General features: G+C 43.5%; 1 protein-coding gene across 11 annotated transcripts in view; it reads right to left on the bottom strand.

Annotated features, from left to right (window-relative positions):
* The window catches only part of CRACD (capping protein inhibiting regulator of actin dynamics), a 251,949-nt gene that overhangs the window by 24,669 nt on the left and 207,833 nt on the right, over window positions 1–19,447 (bottom strand). For 10 of the 11 annotated variants that reach the window (XM_053654947.1, XM_053654944.1, XM_053654950.1 and 7 more), the window contains one exon: window positions 2,754–2,889. The exons of the other annotated variant lie outside the window; for it this stretch is intronic. In XM_053654947.1, the coding sequence (XP_053510922.1) occupies window positions 2,754–2,889 (136 nt within the window). The remainder of the gene's footprint in view (window positions 1–2,753; window positions 2,890–19,447) is intronic. 11 annotated transcript variants of the gene reach the window in all.

The following is a 19,447-nucleotide window of genomic DNA, read 5'->3' as shown; positions in this document are numbered from 1 at the left end:
CCATAGAGATGCTAACCTCTATGCCTGCTACAGATGACCGTTCTAGCAGAGATGACTATATATGGCCACTAGAGGGCAACCTTTCCAAATACACTTGTTACAGGCAGAGTTCTGTGTGTTTCCAGGGGTTGGGAAGTTTCTTAAGTCAGAGAAAAATGTTTGTTTTGTTTTGTTCTAAATGGCATTCCAGTAGAAATCTCATTTCAAAGGAATGCCTTAATAATGGTGGTTAATCAGCTTGCTAGGACATTTACTGTCAAGTAGGTTTTACCCATTACTTCTCTCTTTTTAAAATAAACACACACAGATACACAAAGACAATTTCAGACATTAAAAAAACATACATGCCTCTGACGTAACTAAACACCCTCATTCCATGCTGGAGTCTGCAGGGGGCGGTCTGTTATGCTGCTTACTAAGCATCTATACCAGCATAATGTCATGGAAAAATGCAAAGCATTCATGCAATTTAATAGAGTTAACTACTATTTCTACGACTTACCAGGAACATACTGCTTAGGCGACTGAAAAATAAAGCACAGTCTTTTGGGGATGATACAGTTATATCTTATGTCACTCCAAAATTTACATTTTCTATGATTATGGTCCCCATTTCCTGCCTACAAAAGCAAAGCTTTTAAATTTATTTTTTAAAATAACTATAGAGTTGTAAGGAAGCTTGTCAATCTGTCTCACAGAAACAAAATTAGGAAAACTTCATATGAATAGATATTGTCAAAAGAGAGGCCTCAAATTAGATAGTGTTAATAGAAAGAATTGTTGCTTTAGGGAAGTGGCTTCTTTTATGTTTATCAATTATGAGATCAAATTCTTTAAAATTGTGCCTTCCTGCTAATGGGAATGACAGGCAGTCATGTACCTTACTGAGTTTCTGTATTTTCAATACTGTAGGATTACATATCATTTACCACTCCAAATCTACCTCTTGTGGTGGCAGTGCCATGTGTTGTGATGTTACAGAGTAGGTATCACTTAAGACAATAGATTTTTAAAGAAGTCCTTGAAAGTCCTCCTAAAACACAGCCGTTTTGTGGACTGAAATCTGTAAGTCACGCCTCTTAGAAAGCAGATGTTATAAGCCAGGGGTTCAAAGCTTCTGAGGAATAATAGTCCAGGAATCAAAAGATTTCAAGATGGAAGGGTAATTTTTCAACCTGTGAGAAGTGACAGCTTGCTTTTTCTCCTTAGTCTATAGATAACAGCACAGTCGGCAAGCACAAGGAAGCGACCTGGTTCGGAAAAGCTGGCACTCAAAGGAAGTGCCTAGGTTGGCTCTGAGGGCAGGACTGTGGCCTTGGGCAGTGGTGGCAGTAGGTACCAAGATCTAGACAAGTTTGGGTGCGGTTCCAGGGTGTTGGCTATTTTCCTGCTTGCCATATGCTATGTTCAGCTGAGTGTGTGTGTGTGTGTGTGTGTGTGTAATGTGGGACAAAACACCAATCACAAAATACATAGCTAATGTTCAGTAGAAATAAGAACATTTCAGAAAAAACAGAAAAATTTGAGTATAACCCTTCATCATGTCAGTACCTACTCAAGGCAGCTGTTCCTTTGTCTTGCTCATTCATTCACTGGCTCACTCACTGCTGGAGACCAGAGACAGATGGAAGCCATCGAACCAGAGTTCCCTGTTCCTAATTTGGATCGCCTCCAGGCACTCCTGTCTCAGAGAAGCGCTGGCTCAGGCACTTCTGCCGGGTGAGCAAGCTTTCCCAAGCAATTGAGCAAACAAACCTGCATAGCCAGATCCCAGGTACCTTCACTCCCTTGCTTTCCCTGGAATCTTCACTGACTGAATCACATTTAAAGAAGAATTGCTTTATTATATAGTTGACCCTTGAACAATGCAGGGGTTAGGGGTGCCAACCCCCATGCAACTGAAAATCCACATACAACTTCTGACTCTCTCAAAACTTAACTACTAATAGCCTACTATTGACCAGAATAGCTTCACCAATAATGTAAACTGCTTATTAACACACATTTTGTATGTTCTATGTATCACATACTCTATTCTTACGATAAAGTACTCTAAAGAAACCATTATTAAGAGAATCCTAAGGAAGAGAAAATATATTTACAGTATTCACTGAAAAAAAATCTGCATATAAGTGGACCTGTGCAGTTCAAACCCATGCTGCTCAAGGGTCAACTGTACTTTCATTATTAAGGAGTTACCACCCAAGTCAATTTTTTTTTGTAGGAAAACTGCCCAGTTCTGCAGCCAGGACAGAGGGAGGTTAAGAGCTTCGTGGCAGTCCTCTGAGCCAAGGTGGCTTGGGGCGGGGGCAGAGTTATAACCATGACTCTGTTCCCGGTCCAAGCAAGGAGCCCCGGAGAACAAACACTTGCTGCGCAAGCCCTTGGCTGACAGCCAGCCTGTGCTTGGGGACCACGGCAACACTTCAGTGGTCAGGAGCTCCTTCCTCCCGTCCAAGGCATGGAGCTTATCGTGGGTACTTGTCCTCATGATGTCCACTTAAACACGAGGGAACAATTTGAGAGAAGAGGAGCGGGGCTGTTATGAAGGTGGGTGCAATGGTCAGTGCCCCTCTCACAGGTGGATGCAAGGCTTAGAGAGCTGACTCGGGTTCACATAAGCAAAAATTCTCACGAGGAGCTCTCCCTGGACCTCCCCGAACATTACTCACGCCGAGCTGGGGACCTTCCCCACTTCCCTCCATAGCCAGGCCCCTCTACGGCTCTAACCTTCCAGGCTCAGGCTGTCTTACCTGAAGAGTTTTGACTTTGCCCAGGATGTTGTCCTGTGACATTGCTTGAACTGTCTGCTCACTTTCTGCTCCCCCATCAGGGATAAAAATACTGTCATGGGAAAACGCCCGGGTTCCCATAGAATAGTTGAAGGACCTGGAATGCAAATCATGTGCTTCATTTTATTAGGATGATAAAATTTCTGTTGGCAATTAGTTTCCTGTTCCTCCCGATCTGGGGGCTCCACCCACATCCCCAGTCTCACCCAGCTCCGAGTCCTTTTCTGCTGCGGGTCAGCCAAGTGGCGAGGCAGACGGAAGGGCCCCGCAGGAGTGAGGGAGCAGGTCTCCACCACCCAACAGTTCCGAGCCACTCGCTGAGAGTGCAGGCAACTCTGCAACTGTAGGGGACCCAGGACAGAAGGCCCTGCAGGACTGTTAACAGGGGAGCCTTTCTCCTGAGAGCTGTCACCATTGGTTCTACCCCAGCGGGTCTCATCACCCAACCCCTTTTAAGTAACATTCGGACCTAGAAGCATGAGACAAGAGTTTCCTTCTTTCGGATTACAATCGAATTGGAAGGAAGATATATACATCTAAAACGAGAAGTACAATTGCTGTAGGGACTATGGGGATAAAGAATCTCTCTCTCTCTCTCAACTCCACAGAAAATAGGAGAAAGGGCCATTCTGATGGGCTTCCTGGTGCAAGTGCCAAACAATCAACACGTCAGTTGAAGGCTTGGACTCCGAGAGGTCCAGACTTCTACCTGACAGGGAGGTCAGGCAGGCTGAACTGCAGGAAGCAGCAGCAGAAGCCAACTGGTCTGACCTGGTTTGGGAAACAAATGTATTTCTGGGAAGGAAGACACATCCAGGTTGTTCGAGGGGCAGGTGGAGTCACATGTCCTCCCTGAGGCAAGAGAGGCACCTTCCCGGGCAGGCACGCAGGCAGCACCCCCGGGGGTTACAGAGCACCACTCCTCCCTCTGCGTGCCCCAGAAAGGTTGTATCAGTGACCACCGGGAGGTTTCATTCGTGACCACACGCCAGAGGCAATGGGCCGAGGCCCAGCCAAGTCCAGGCTGAGTTGGGCAGACTGAGTACCAAATCTAATTTGCCAAATTATAGGCAGTATGGTTAAAAAAAAAAAAAGGCCCACAAGGTTAAGAAACAAAAGACTCGGATGTGAGCCTTCTGGGTGTGATTTCAGGCAACAACACCACCCCAACACCTCTTACACTTCGATGAAAACACTGTGCTGAGTTTTACTTTCACCATCTCATCACCAGCATCTGGCTGCAGATGAAACTCGGGGGTAAACAACTTTATCTTAAGGGATCCAATCTGCTGCTGCTAAGCAGAGTGAGAAACTGAATTCGGACCTGGTGCCTCGAAGTAGTGGAAGGTCTTAGAGCATCCCTCCCACGAGTGATGCTCTTAACAGACTACGAGAAGTCTATACACTAAGAAGCCTATTTTATAGATGAGGAAACAAATAGACTTACAAGATAAGGCTTAAGGACAGCGAGTGGCTCACCATAAATTAAGTGACTGTGATCGCAGTGTGAATCTGTTTCTGGCCTCTGTCCCACTGGCCAACTTGTATTGGTGTGCATGTTCTTCTTTTTTAAATTTTTTTTATTTTAAAAGATTTTATTTATTTATCTTTAGAGGAGAAGGGAAGGAGAGAGGGAGAGAAACATCAACGTATGGTTGCCTTTTGTGCGTCCCCTGCTGGGAACTGGCCTGCAGGGAACCGGCCTGCAACCCGGTATGTGCCCTGACTGGGAATTGAATCGCGATGCTCTGGTTCGCAGGCCTGTGCTCAATCCACTGAGCTACACCAACCAGGGCCTTCTTCTTTTTTTAGCAACTATCTACACTATCTTAATTAGCAGAACATTTAAAAAATATGGAGTGCTCTTTATTTTTGTTTTTCTATTTTTTGAGATATAACTCAATAAAGTGCTAAAACCATAATTATACAGCTTGATGAATTTTTACACACGTATGCAACTGTGTAACCCCCACAAAGATCAAAATACAGCTATTTGCTCCACCCTGGAGGTTTCCTCATGCTCTTTTCTAGAGAAAAAATCCTCTACCATTATTCCGGTAATCACTAGTCTGAGGTTCGACGCCACAGATTACACTATAGCATGTTAATGAGTCTCTGTACCTAGTAGTTTAAGTTCTCTGGCTTTGATTTTTTTTTAAAGATGGCTACTCTTATCTCTTCGTATTTTATGATCAGGTTGCCTGTGATCACAGAAAAGCTTTGTTTCTTCATTCTTAATCTTACTTTTTTGTTAGCCACATTGCATTGGCTCGGATCTTCACATACAGTTGAATAGCAGTGGTGATGGTAGACTTTGTCGTGTTCCCAAAATGAGCAAGAAAACATTCACTATCTTACCATCAGTTATGATGTTGCCTGTAGAATTTCTGTAGATTATATTACTGCTACTTTGAAAAAACAGGTAGTCTAGATTTTATTTATAGCCGATTTAAAGATTTTGTTCTTCCTCATTGCTTTTCAGCAGTTGTGGGTAGGTGTGTAATTCTTCAAATTTACTCAGGTGGGGGTATACAATACTTCTTAAACCTGTGACTTGGTGTCTTTCATCAGCTCTGGAAAATTCTCAGCCATTACCTATTTGAATACTGCTTCTGCCCCATTTTTCCTTTATTTCCCCTGTGATTCTTCATTGTAAGAACCTTTCGGCATGAGCCATACGTCTGTGCCGGTTTCTGCATCTGTCATTCTTTTCACTTTGTATGATTCAGTCTGGATTTTTCTACCAACTTAGTCTTCGGCTCATTAATTCCCTTTTGTTGTATGCAACCTGCTGTTAAAACTACCAATTGAATTCTTAATTTCAGTAGTGTTTTTCAGATATAAAATTTCTACTTGATTCTTTTTAATAGATTCCAATTCTCTGGTGAAATTCTCCGTCTTGCCAACTGTTTTTGGAAGATACTAACCACCATTATTTAAGAGTCTCTGTCTGAAACTGCAGTGTCTTAGGCCCCTCTGGATCTATTTGTATTATCTTGTTTTCCTCATAGTCTCCTTCTTAGCTGCCTAGTAAGTTTTTAATTGAATTCTCTACATCATGCATGAAAAATTGCAGAGGCTGGGTTGTTTTCTCCTTCCAGAAAGGAATTACTGGCTTCTCTAGCTGACCTCAACCCAATGACCTCAATCCAATCAGGGACTGAACGAATCACCGAGGCTGGTTAGCAATCCTGTAAGGCTCAGACGACCTCTACTCTGTCCCCTCTTCTAGGGTGTAGGTCTCCTGGAGTCTCAGCTAAGAACCTGGGTTATTTCCTGAGGTCCTCCTCCTTGGTGGGCCCCAAAGCCCACTTTTTGTCTTTCCAGTACCACTGACTGCCCAAAACCTTTCAGCCCCTAACCCACGCTGCTTTATCAACCAATGTCTCAAAAAAGTTGTTGTCCAGGTTTATGTTCATTCTTCTGGTCTTCTCTTCTCTTGGGGATTTTAGTGTCTCAAGTCCTACTTGTTGGGGCCGCCTCTACCTCTAACTTTTGTGTCACTGGCCCCATGAGAAGGCCAGCAGCCCTGCTGCCCTCTCCACCCCTTGACAGCCACCCTCAGCCTTTTTGGTCTCTTGCCCCACAGCCAGAGCCAACTAACACCCACAGGATAGAGGCAATATGCAGCGGGGCTCAGCGCGATGGACTTCCTTTCTCTCCAGGATTTCAATGCTCAAGTCTGGTTCCTCAGCAGTAATCTGATGCCTTCAAACAGAGGTCTTTAAAATTCTATCCATTTTTTCCAGTTTTCTTGGTGGGAACACTGATGTGCTCCAAGCAACTTCATTACAGCCCCAGGTGAAAGGGATTAAATAACTTTTTGGCATTTATAAAGTATCTGCACATTAGAACATACTTGTTAATAGGGCCATTGCTCTTAAGAGGATTACTTTGCAAAGTGTCTCAAAACAGTTGTACTTTTCTCTCCTTATAGCTGGTTTTTGTCCCATTTTAAGAAGAAAGAGTGGAGGAGTATAGTTATTGGTTTATTAATTACAAGAATGAACAATCTCTTTCTAACAATCCAGTTTCCAAAATGCAAATCAACATTAGATGCTTGTCAATTTGGTTAATTTAAATTTTTTTCGTAATCATGGTTACCAGTTCTGGCTCCAAACAACCCTACAACATAGTTTACTTCCTATTCTCTGAAGGGAAAGCTGAGATGAAGAGTGGGTACTAACATTGCCTAAAGTTCCGGAGTTTGAGGCAGGGCTGGAACTGACACTGGAGAGTCCACATGTGGAGACCGCAGTGTGAAACTATGTTCTCATGAGCGAAGAACTTGGCGGACTCGCTGTCCTTAACCAACTGGGAACTTGGGATTACATGATTGGGAGGTGAAGGGGTAAGTCACCACAAACGGTACCTTGGCAGAGTTCATCTGGACTTCTTTATTCTTGACATTTGAAGATCTTTCACAGCCGATTACAAAGCAGGCCTATCCTCCCTCTTCCTTTTACTATGAGGGAGCCGAGAGGCGAGGGGCCTCGGGGCCTCGGGGCCTCAGGTCTGCTGCCCTCCCTCAGACTTGATGTGCTCACGTGGGAGAACCAGGCCCCGCTGCATGGGAACCTTCTCTCTTGATGCCGAGAACACGGAGCAGTCTCTTGATCATAAAAACAGACATAGAAAAACCTCTAAAATCCCCCAGATTTTTAACTTCTAACCAGAGGGTTGTTGATATAGTCAATGAACGGTCATTTTAATTTAACTAAGATCTGAAGTCAAATGCAAGCATACGTGGTAAAAGCAAACTCTGGAAGAAGAAGAGAGGCCCACTTGGGAAACTGAGAGCAACACTGGTCTCTGAGGAGCTGTTTTCATAAACTGAGAGTAGAACCACAGGCATGACTTACAGAGGCCGGAAAAATGGTCCCTTCAGACTTGGAGTCAAGGCAGCAGGAGTTCCCAGGAACTCCGGGACAGAAGGGAGCACAGTTACGTTCTTGTAACTCTCGTTTCTATATACTTGTCTTGGCTGTGCTGTTGTTGTCATTGATGTTCCTGTTATTGGCGGAGAGGTTCGGATTCCAAACATCTAATCAGAAGTTTCTAATCAGCCCAAAAAGACCAGCCTTCGGTGCTTCCCCTCCACTCTTCACAGACTCCTGTGGTTGCCTTTCCAAAGGCACGGATGGTCCAATGGCCCGAGGCAACTCTCTGGCTTTAACAGTGACTTTTAGTAACAGTCTATCTGACAGCCAAACTACACTCTTTTATTTCCCACATGTTTCCAGCTACACACTGGACCCCACTACCTGACTGTTTCATGGTCTCTGCAAATACATGACAAAAGCAAACTCATCAGTGTTTCCGACAAAACTCACATCTTTCTTATTTCCTTTGCTACCATCATCCCGCAGGCTTTGGGCTATGCTATTTTCTAAATGAGGTCAGACTGAGGTTAAGGGAATGGTGTAGTGCAAAGGATCTTAATAGGCAACATCATCTGTTTTTTTCACATTAAAAAATCCTTCAAAAACAAGGTAGGATTGCAACTCCTGAGCTCCTGGCCCACTCCGAGCCTGCCCTTGAGTCTTCCGGGCCACACTCCTCAAGGACTGTGCTTGGGGCCCAGGTTGCTGATCTCCAAATCCCTAGTAGGTGTCTGCAAGGCAACTGGCACAGGAGCAGCATCTCCTACAACAGATGACAGCTGTCACACAGCTGGTGTCGCTGCCGACTCTGTGGGCTCTCTGTCATCATGGAGTCCAAGACTTGAACCTTTACGGATGAAGATGAGGCCCAGGAAGGTGAAGAGAGAGACTTGATCAAGGTAGAACTCAAACCAGAATCAGGCTCCGCACTCACGGCTGACAGAGTCTTCCATTTTAACAGAGCTCACAGATGTGTGGATTTCTTGGGAACAAAAATGTTATGTGAACAGCAGCTGCTGGACCATGATAAGGCAGTGACATTAAGAGAGTCCCAGTTCACACAAACTGCAAATCTTATACAAAAGAAGGTGAACCAATGTTACTGCTTAAACACCAAACCGGTCAATGCCAAATAGGATTCCAGCATCCATGACTTTTTTTTCATATTTACATAATAGTGACTGAGACGTTTTTATTGTGGTAAAATATACCTAACATAAAATTTACCATTCTAATTATTTTTAAGCATACAGTTTAGCACCATTAGGTACATTCATATTGTTATACAACTATTTCCACCCAACTATTTCCACTGTCATCCCAAACTGAAATTCCACATTCACTCAAAAATAACTCTTCATCCTCCCTCCCCCTAGCCCCTATTCTCCTTTTCATCTTTATGAATTTGACTATTTCATATACCTTATATAAGTGAAATCATGTAATAATCGTCCTTTTGTATCTGACTTATTTCACTTAGCATAATACCCTCCAGGTTCACCCATGTGGTAGCATGTGTCAGAATTTCATTCCTTTTTTAATGCTGAATAATATTCCACTGCTATGTATATGGAATATTCAGCAGTGGAATAGTCCAATGTGCTATGTGTATAGCACATTTCATTTATGCATTCATCTGCTGAGAGGCATTTGAGTTGTTTCTATCTTTTGGCTATTATGAATAATGCTGCCGTGAACACTGGTGTGTTAATCAAGATTTTAAAAATGCATGAATGTAGCATTCTGATTCAAAACTAGGCATAGACATGACTAAAAGAATCTACACCACACTACAGTACACTACACACTACATGTATAGTAAGTATGTGTCCCATAAGTCATTTCACACCAAAGATCTGACATCACTTCCATATCCTCTACCCAAATTAAACTGTGACTATCCAAAAAGATTAGTAGAGTCTACACCACAAGAGAAGGAAAAGGAGAATGGGGAGGAAGGGAAAGAAGAAAGGAAGGGGGAAGGTGGAGGAAAATGAGAAGAAGAGAGACGGAGAAGAGGAAGAGAATTCGTTCATGTTTGCCTGAAGTCATGGGAAATTTTGAGGTGCAATGCTTGAAAAGCTGATCCTGTTGTATGATTCACAGGGCAACAGCTCCTGGGTTCCATCTTGACCTCTCCAACCACAGGAGGTTTAAACACCATGAACAGGACCTATTAACTGGAGACCAGAGGCTTCTGATTCTAAGTGAAGGTGTCTTCTATTAGTGCTAAGATTGACTTGGAGTGGCTTAGGGGTTCTACATTGTATTACATTTAAGCCCTGGCACCTAAGTCATTACGGCATTGGAAGAACAGGAGGAAAGAGATGCTACTACTTCTCCCCTACTCCACCTCCTTCCCTTTCCCATACCCAAAGGCAGCTGCACTATCACAATTCTGCCTAAAAGTGCTAAGAAGCTGCTTAATCAACAACATGGTATAGTATATGTGGGCTCACTGTGAAGGCACGTAGGCCAAAATGCAGGGTTGTTTTGAATGGCCTTAAAAGTTGAGGGAGAGTCAGCTGAGGCCTAAACAGGTTACCCCACTGTACTCTAATATGTACAAGGTCTGTCCAGAAAAGTCCAGCCATTGTCAATACAATGAGAACAGTTTGCGGAACATCAATGTAACCAAGCAGCCAAAGACAGTGGAATGGAATGCGCATGAGTGAACAATGATGACTTCACTGTACTACTCAGTGGGGCAATAGGTGCCATTGAGTGAGCATATGTACTGTGTGACTGTCACATTCAAAATGACTGATGGGTAGAGCAACGAATACGCATCAAATTTTGTGTTAAGCTTAAACATTCCTCTGCAAAAACTATTCGGGTGATTCAGAAGGCTTTCAGGGATGATGCAATGAAAGAAAAGTGTGGCACAAATGCTTCGAAGATGGTTGAGAATCTGTTGAAAGTTATCCATGTTCTGGATGGCCTGCACCAAGCAGAACACCTGAGAACGTTGAATAGGCTGCAATCAATGAAGATTGACGACTGACAGTGTGAGAATGAGAAGATTCCAAAAACTCCTGTGTCTGAGATTTTGACACAGGATCTTGGCATGAAACATGTCACAGCAAAGTCTGTTTGTGGCTTCTGCTACCAGAGCAGAAGGAACATCTTGCTGCAGTTGCTAATGACTTGATTCGAACCACTACCAATGAACCAGGTTTCCTCAAGAAGATCATAACCAGGTATGAATCGTTGGTCTATGGCTATGATCCAGAAATGAATTCCTAGTCATCCCAATGCAAGTCTCCTGGTTCTCCATGCCCAAAGAAGGTGTGGCAAAGTCACAGCAAGATCGAGACCATGTTAACTGTGTTCTTCGATTGGGAAAGTGTTGTCCATCACTAGCATGCCCTTCCAGGCCAAACAATTAATAAGGAGTACTACCTCACTGTTCTTCATCAGTTGAGAGATATCATATGACAAAAATGGCCACAGTTATGGGCAACTGGTGAGTAGCAGCTTCATCATGACAACATGCCTACTCATGCATCACATCTTATGCAGAGTTTTTTTGAGAAACATCAAATCGCCCAGGTGACTCAGACCCTCTACAGCCCAGATTTGGTGCCCTGTGACTTCTGGCTTTTCCCCAAACTAAAATCACCTTTGAAAGGGAAGAGATTTCAGACAATTGACAAGATTCAGGAAAATATGAGGGGGCAGCTGATGGTGATAACAGCAAAGAATTTTGTAGTGTTTTGAATAGTGGAACAGACGCTGGGAGAACTGTGTGAGGTCCTAAGGTACCTACTTTGAAGGGGACTGAGATGTCATCGTCCTATGTACAGTGTTTCTTGTATCTTGTACCTTCTTCAATAAATGTCTCTGTTTTTCATGTTATATGGCTGGATACTTTCTGGACAGACATCATAGACTGGATTATGATGCTAATGACCTTGCCAAAAGCAATATATAGGCCACACTTTTTTTAATGCTTTGCTAGAAGAGGTTTTTATTTTCATTATTATTTTTTATGTTGAAAGCATTTAAGACTTATACAAACACTGCAAGTGTGGTGTGATGAGTCTTTTGTTTTCCTAGACCACTGAGAGTAAGTTTCTGGCACGGTGCTCTGATCCCTGAACCAGGCAGGGAGGCAGTAGAAGCTCACACAGTTTGTTCTTAAACACATAGGAAGACATGAGTGAGAAACCTCAGGAAAAGTAGAGGGTCTTCTGAGGGCAGTGGAGGGCCAGTGGAGGGCCAGTGGAGGGCCAGTGGAGGGCCAGTGGAGGGCCATTGTCCCTGCTTGGGTTTCTACCTCCAGCCTCCTGTAAGAGGCGCGACACCTGTAGATGATCTCCCACTGAAGTCCTCTCTACTTCTGCTCTCTCTAACCATCTGTTAATCTTAAAGCAGCTAATTTGCTGGCTCAGAAACCTCCAGTGGTTCCCTTTTGCCAAAGTACTACCAGATGAAACTGCAATAGTTGCTTAACATTTAAGGCTCTTCATGGTGGGGCCCTAAACTCTTCTGGACAGGCCTTGGTTCCTCATTTGTGAATGAGGATGGCAAGAGAACCTACCTCATGGAGCTTTCTTGGGTGTAAGTGCTTATGTAACTGTTACCCATTGTGACCAAATGTTAGCCTACTTCAAACAACCACTCAGTTCCCCAAATATCCTCTCTGGGCTCTATCGGCTCTTTCTGTCCAGGGACAGCCCAAGGCCAATCTCTCAGTTCAGGTCCTACTCACTCTTCATGGTCCAGCTCAAATTTATCAACTCCACACAGCCTTTCCTGCTTCCCTGGGAGAAAGGGGTCATGTACCAAGGATGAGTGGACAAGGACAATGGGGTGGGGATTGTCTTTGAGCGCGGGGGTTGGACAGGGTAGGGGAGAGCAACGGCGGCGGGGGGGAGGAAGGAGACAACTGTAACTGAATAACCATTAAAAGAAAAAGAAAAGAGTTTCTTCTTTCACTGAGAGCCCTACACAGGCATCCCTTGCTGTTTCATGTTATGCTTACTATAATCATGTCTTAAATGACAGGAGCAATAAAAGTGCCCTCCGTATTGTAAACAGTCGTGATTCTGATAATTACAGTATCTTATCTCCATTGCAATTCTATGCGTTGCAGGATGGCAGGGTTCATATGTATTATCTTTGTTTCTCGAAAAGTGCTTTATATGATAAAATTTGTGAGTAAACTTTTTCAATGGATGAGTAAATGATTAATATTGTAGGTTAGGTAGTTTGTTAGCTGGGTTCCCCATGGAGAGGTCTCTGAGGGAGTGCAAAGCACGATGCAAACATGGCGAGGAAGAAGGGAAACATGCTTGGGTCATGGGCCTCTTTCTGGGAGGGGAGGCCTACGCAGGACGCTACTATGGAAAGGTCCCAGAAGCCAGTGGATGGGCAATTTAGGAGGATGTTCAGCATATCTTTATTAAAGGCTCCTTCTGAGCTTTCTTTTCAACTCAAACCAGAAAATTGCTCCAGGCTTTGCCTCACACCTTCTATTTCAACCTCCCTCTCACCAAGTTTTTCTGGTTTCATTCTATCTCAGTTACAGTTCTTAGCCACAAGCAACAGAAACTATGTCTAACTCAACCCAAAGAAAATTTACTGGAAGAACAGAGGAGAAGCTAGTGATGAGGCTTGGGAAAAGGCAGGACTGAAGAGACCTGTAGCAGCCTAGGCATCAGGACCCACAGCAATTGTCAAAGGAATTGTCACAGGAAGAGCCTGGTTCCAGAAGGCTCTCCTAGTTATCTCCCTTACCTCCTCGATCCACCTGCCAAGTCAAAGCCCAGGAGGGAGGCGCTGATTGGCTAGGCTAAGTCATATGCTCATGCCAGGCTGTAGTGGGACAGGGAGTGGCCCTTTTGGCACCTGTCATAGGAAGCTGGCATTATGTCCTATCAGTGGTAGATACAGCAGGACAAGCTTGATTCCCTGAAAGGAAATCTGGGTGCTGTCAAGAAGGGGAACCAGATGCTAACAGCTAAATTACCCCAAACGGCCACCACACTGTGCTTTTGGAACTGTGCCTTGATTCTCCTTTCCAACCTAGCCCATTTGACGGACAACTAGGAATGCAGCTCTCTGGTGTTATGATTCTACTTCTCTTTCGAGAGGTTGCCCCTCTTCCCTGGTGGCATGAGATGCTGCCTGAGAGCAAAGGGTGCCACACTCCACCGCTACTGGGATGCCCAAGCCCAGGTCTAGCATCCAAGCCCACACTTATCTGTAGAAATGCTTGAGGTCAGACAGGGTGCTTGGTGGCCTGTGGCCTAGAGCTCAAGGCACTAGAAGGGCACAGCAAAGAGAAGGTGAGAAGCAGAGCTAAACAAACAAAGTCAGCCCTGTAGTCATGTTGTTCCACCCCTCACCCACGACACACTTAGTGCTCAGGAGAACAAGGAGGAGTCGAGAAGAGCCACGTCCACTTTAAGTTCTCTTATCTGGAACTAATGTCTGCAGCAGGGCCTGGTGTGAGAGGAACAGTGCGAAACTGGGGAGGCGTTCCTTGGAAAGTGAGGAGTTCCTCCTCACTCACAAATCATGATACAAGACAGGGACAGTCTCCTCTCTGTCACTGGTTTTTGTCATCTGCACGTGACACCTGGAACTGTGCTGAAGATACTAGTTGTGTTTTCTGTTATAGCTGAAATCTTCCTCCCTGACACAGCCTTCTAGCCACTAGTCTAGGCACTGGGCACATTCTAAGGACATCACCTAACCTTGGAGCCTATAACGGGAAATTCTCTCCACCCAAAAGAGGAGAAGCTTTGGGCAGCTGCATAGTTAACACGTGTCTCAGGTCAGTCCCCCTCCTCCTCCTTATTTTTTGTCTTTTTTTTTTTTTTTGGATAAGTATCATGTAATTTGGGGCCATAGATATTGGGTAATTACCACAGCAATGATTAGGGATTCACTTCAGGAATAAGGAAATATAATTATAGTCCCATTGCAGCTTGTTTCCATGACAACAGGGCAACTGCAATTGATCAGCAGTTTTCTTCCTAAACAGATCCGTGAGTCTCATTCAAATGAAATGCTGAACAGCAATTAACTAGCCTCATCAAACAAACTAGAATTGCTGGAAGAGACTGGAGTCAGATTATATTTTGTGTGGCATCTTGGAGTCTCATTCCCCAACCTGAGTATTCTATAAGTTTATATGGTACCCCCTAGACTATAGAGTGCCCAATTACCTAGTATAATTACAGTAGAAACAGGGTACATCATAAAAAGCTCAAAGAAGAGGAGAAAAATCTAGAATCTTAAAACACAGACACTTAGAACCGGAGTCCAAGGTTCATCTACTCCAGCCTGTAGCCTAGACCTGCATCACACAGGACAAGCAATCAGTAGGGACTCTGGGCGCTTCATACTAACTCCCATGCCTCAGTTGCCCCGCCTGGAGAAAGATCTTTTCATACACATTTTTATCCATCATCTGAATCAGCTGGCTCTTGGTCTATGCTCTGGAAGTAAAAAATGACTGTATTTTGCTGTGTATAATGTGCACCCAAGTTTTTGTGCACGTTATACACGGAGTATGATGCCCATGGTGTGTACTCATTATTTCCATGTATAATGGACACCCTTATTTTTCCCCTCAAAGATTTGGGCAACAAAGTGCACATTATACATGGCAAAGTATGGTAGTTATTAACCTCCTCTTTATCTCAGTAATAATATTACCCTGTATTTGTAAAGTGCTATCTTAGAGCTGATAGTATAATGCCACATGCATTTTTTGTCCTCGTAATAATCCTAGGAGATAGCATATCCATATAACAGATAAAGGAGCCGGCTCGGCAAAGGGCACACAGCTCATGAGTGAAAGTGCTGAACTCAAAAGAGGACCCTGGCCCCCAGTCTGTTCTCCCCCACAAATTGTATCTCCAATAACTGCTGTAACCGATTCATCAACTTTCCTTCCCCCTAGACTTATTCAGCCCAGTTTGATTAATTCCCCTGCTTTGTACCCAATTTTTATTCATTTAATGGTTTCCGTATCTCTTTTCTAATCCCTGTTCAATTTCAGCACACACCCAGTTCCTATGGGTAGAGGATAAATGACCAAGTAAAGTAAGTCTTTCCTGACTTCATCTTCTGCAAAGCAGAAGGCCCAGTGACCTAAGGCACATGCCAGCAATCAGGGAGCAATGAACTGAGCTTCACTCTCAGTTCATTGGTGATACGCTGTCTCATTACACCAGCTGTGTAATTTCCCTTTTCCAGCAGGTCCGAGGCACACTGATACTCTTCACCACAGTGAGAAGCTGAAGGATAAATCAGATGTACAATGACCTATCCAATGAGAAGAATTCAGTGGTAAAAAGAACAGTATTCATACACTCATTCATTAAACAAATAATAAATGAATGTCTGCTGTGTGCCAGGCACCATTCTAGAGGCTAGAATAGCAGTGAAAGGCCAGTTATTCAGGCCTGTGCTTCGGGAAAGGGCAAGGGCACGGTGAGAACAATGGCGGCAGGCCTCAGCAGGCCGGGGGGTCAGAGAAAGCATGCTCTCCTGAGGAAGGCACGTTTGTACAAAAGAATGAAGGATGAATGTGAGGATGGGGGATGGGGTCGGTCCAGATACAAGGGTTACCATGTGCAAAATCCGCGGACCTGGATTCTAGTGACACCTCTAACACTAATGCCACTGTGACCTAGTTGTGCCTCAGTTTCCCCATTTGTAAAGTGAAGGTAGTAGAGCAGGACTAAAAATTACTTTAAACCTTTAACATTGATAGGTATCTGTGTGTGTCCACTGGATAAGTGTATCATGGACGTAGAGAGCAGGATTTATAGTAGCTTTTGGGGGTGGTGGCGTGCGTGGGGTCAACCAGAGCCATATAGTTTGAGTAGGCGGTTTTGAACATGACCTGTATCTCTTTCCCCATATCCTCTCCCCCACCAAGTCCCCACCCCCACCCCACCACACAGAGTTGCTCAAAACCTCAAGCAAATAGGAGCAGCTGTTGGCCCTTTCACGCTACCTGCCCCACTCTGCTACGAAGTCCTAGTTCAATGCTATCCCCTCTTGTTTCATCCTAAATTTCAAACTCCTATTTTAAGGTCTTAGGGGAGAAAAGTAAGCCCCTACGCTTCCCTGCCAGTGTGAACTTATCACCTCAGCCAGACGTGACCTTTTCAATGCCACCTCCATTCCCTTTTTAAAAAGTCTTCATTGGGATTCACATACCGTAAAATTCAGCCTTTTAAAAGTACACTTCAGTGATTTTTTAGTCTATTCAAAGACTATCTGGCCATCAGCCCCACCTAAGTTGAGAAGATTTTTATCACCTCCAAAAGAAACCCCATACCCATTAACAGTCACCTTCACCCTGCCTCGTGCCTGGCAACCATGGATCCTTTTGTCTCTGTGAGCACGCCTATTTGGTATTTGTATGAATGGAATCGCACAATAGGTGGTCATTTTTAACTGGCATCTTTCAATTAGCAACATGTTTTTGAAGTTTATTCATGTCATAACATGGGTTGGTATTTCATTATTTTTTTCCCCAAATAATATCTCTTGATGGACATTTGGATTCTTTCAACTCTTTAGCTATTATGAATAATGCTGCTATGAACATCAATACAAGTGTTCGTGTGAACATATGCTTTCATTTCTTCTGGGTTCACATCTAGGAGTTGAATTGCTGGGTCTCGTGGTAACTCTGTTTACTATTTTGAGGAACTGTCACACTGTTTTCCAAGGCAGCTGCACCATTTCTACTGCCCCAGCAATGCATGAGGGTTCCGATCTCTCCACCTTCTCACCAGTACTTGTTACTGTCGCTTTTATATTACAGCCTTCCTAATGGGTGTGATGTGATACCTCACTGTGGCTTTGATGTGCATGTCTCTGACGGCTCATGATGCTGAGCAAGTGTGTTAACGGACATTTTTATAGGTCTGGAGAAACGTCTATACAGATCCTTTGGTCATTTTTAAAACTGCTCTTTTTTTTTGGTCTCTTTATATTGTTATAAGAGTACTTTATTCATTCTGAATACAGTCTTATCAGGTAAGTGTTATAAAAACGTTTTCTTCCATTCTGAGAATTGTCTCTTCACTTTCTTGATGGTATACAGCACAAAGGTTATTTTTTCATTAAATTTGCTAGAGTGACATTGGCCAGTACAGCTTTCAAGTGTATATTTCTGTGACATATGACCTGTGATTGCATTGTGTGCCCACCACCCAAAGTCAGATCACCTTCCAAAATAACTTCCAAAAATTTTATTTTTGGTGAAGAACCATTTATTGATTTTTCTTTTTTCACTTATGCTTTTTGGTACCTAAGAAATCATTGCCTAGTCCAAGGTTATGGATTTACTTCCTTGTTTTCTCAAGAGTTTCATAATTTTCCATTTCCCATTTAGATCTGCTACCTATTTGGAGTTCATTTTTGTGACTGGTATAAGAAAGGGGTCCAAATTTATTCTCTCGTATGTGGCTGTCCATTGTTCCAGCACCAGTGGTCCAAGTTCTGTTATTAAAAATAATCTGATCATGACATATAAAAGTTTATTTCTGGACTCACTCAAACCCATTGATCTATATGGCCAGTACCACATTGTGTCGATGACTGTACTTGCGTAGCAAGTTTTTAACTCAGAACGTGTGAGCCCTTCAAGACTGCTCCAGCTATTCTGGGTCTTTTTCATTTCCATATGAATTTTAGAAGCCTCTTGTAAACATCTACAGAAAAGGCAGGTAAATTTGGTTAGGGATTGTAATGAGTCTGTAGGTCAATTTGGGCCACCAAATTGCCCCTAATTGGGTCAATTAGGCCATCTTCGCATTATATTTTCTTATCCATAAATATGGGGTGTCTTTCCATCTATTTAGAACTCCTTAAATTCCTTTATTTTTGAGTTATGCTTAAGTAACTTATTTATTGAGGTGACACTGGCTAATAAGATACAGGTTTCAAGTGCACAACTCCTTAGTACACCACTCATATGCTGCCCCGTGTGTCCGCCATCCAAAGTCAAGCCCCCTCTGTCACTGTTTATCCCCCCTTTGCCCTCTTTCACATCCCCCACCCCATCCCTCCTGCAGCCACCAGACTGTTATTTGTGTTCACAATCCGTTTTATTTTTTTGCTCAATCCCTTCACTTTTTTCACCCAGCATCCAACCCAGCGCACTTCCTCTGACAGCTTTCACTCTGTTGTCTATGAGTCTTTTTCTATTTTGTCTGTTTATTTTGCTCATTAGGTTCCACGTATAAGTGAAATCACATGGTATCTGTCCTTCTCTGACTGGCTCACTTCACCCAGCGTAACATTCTCCAGGTCCATCCATGCCATCATAAAAGGCAAGACTCCCTTTTTTATGGCCCAGTGGTATTCCACTGCGTAAATTCACCCTGGCTCTCCATCCACTCATCTACTGATGGGCACCGGGGCTGCCCCCGATTCCCAGCTATTGTAAGTGACACTGCAATGAACATTGGCATTATCACTGTGCTTCTTTAACTCCTTTCAGTGATATTTTGTCATTTCTGTGGTATAAGCCTTACATTCATTTGTTAAATTTATTCCTAAGTAGTTTATTCCTTTTAACGCTATTGCAAATGAAGTCATTTTCCTATGTTCATTTTTAAATTGTTCATTCCTAGTGCACAGAAATATCACCAAAATACCACAACTCCCATCTTGTATCCTGCAACCTTGACTGCCTTTGCTCATTAGTCCAATAGTTCTTTTCGTGGATTTTTTAGGAGTTTTCCTACCTATAAGATCATGGCATCTGCAGACAGAGATAGTTTTACTTTT

Source organism: Artibeus jamaicensis, unplaced genomic scaffold (genome assembly GCF_021234435.1).
Source record: "Artibeus jamaicensis isolate MK-2021 breed Jamaican fruit bat unplaced genomic scaffold, CSHL_Jam_final contig_889, whole genome shotgun sequence".
NCBI classification, from domain to species: Eukaryota; Metazoa; Chordata; class Mammalia; order Chiroptera; family Phyllostomidae; genus Artibeus; species Artibeus jamaicensis.
The sequence above is the reverse complement of the archived record's forward strand: the minus strand, read 5'-3'. Positions and strand labels throughout refer to the sequence as shown.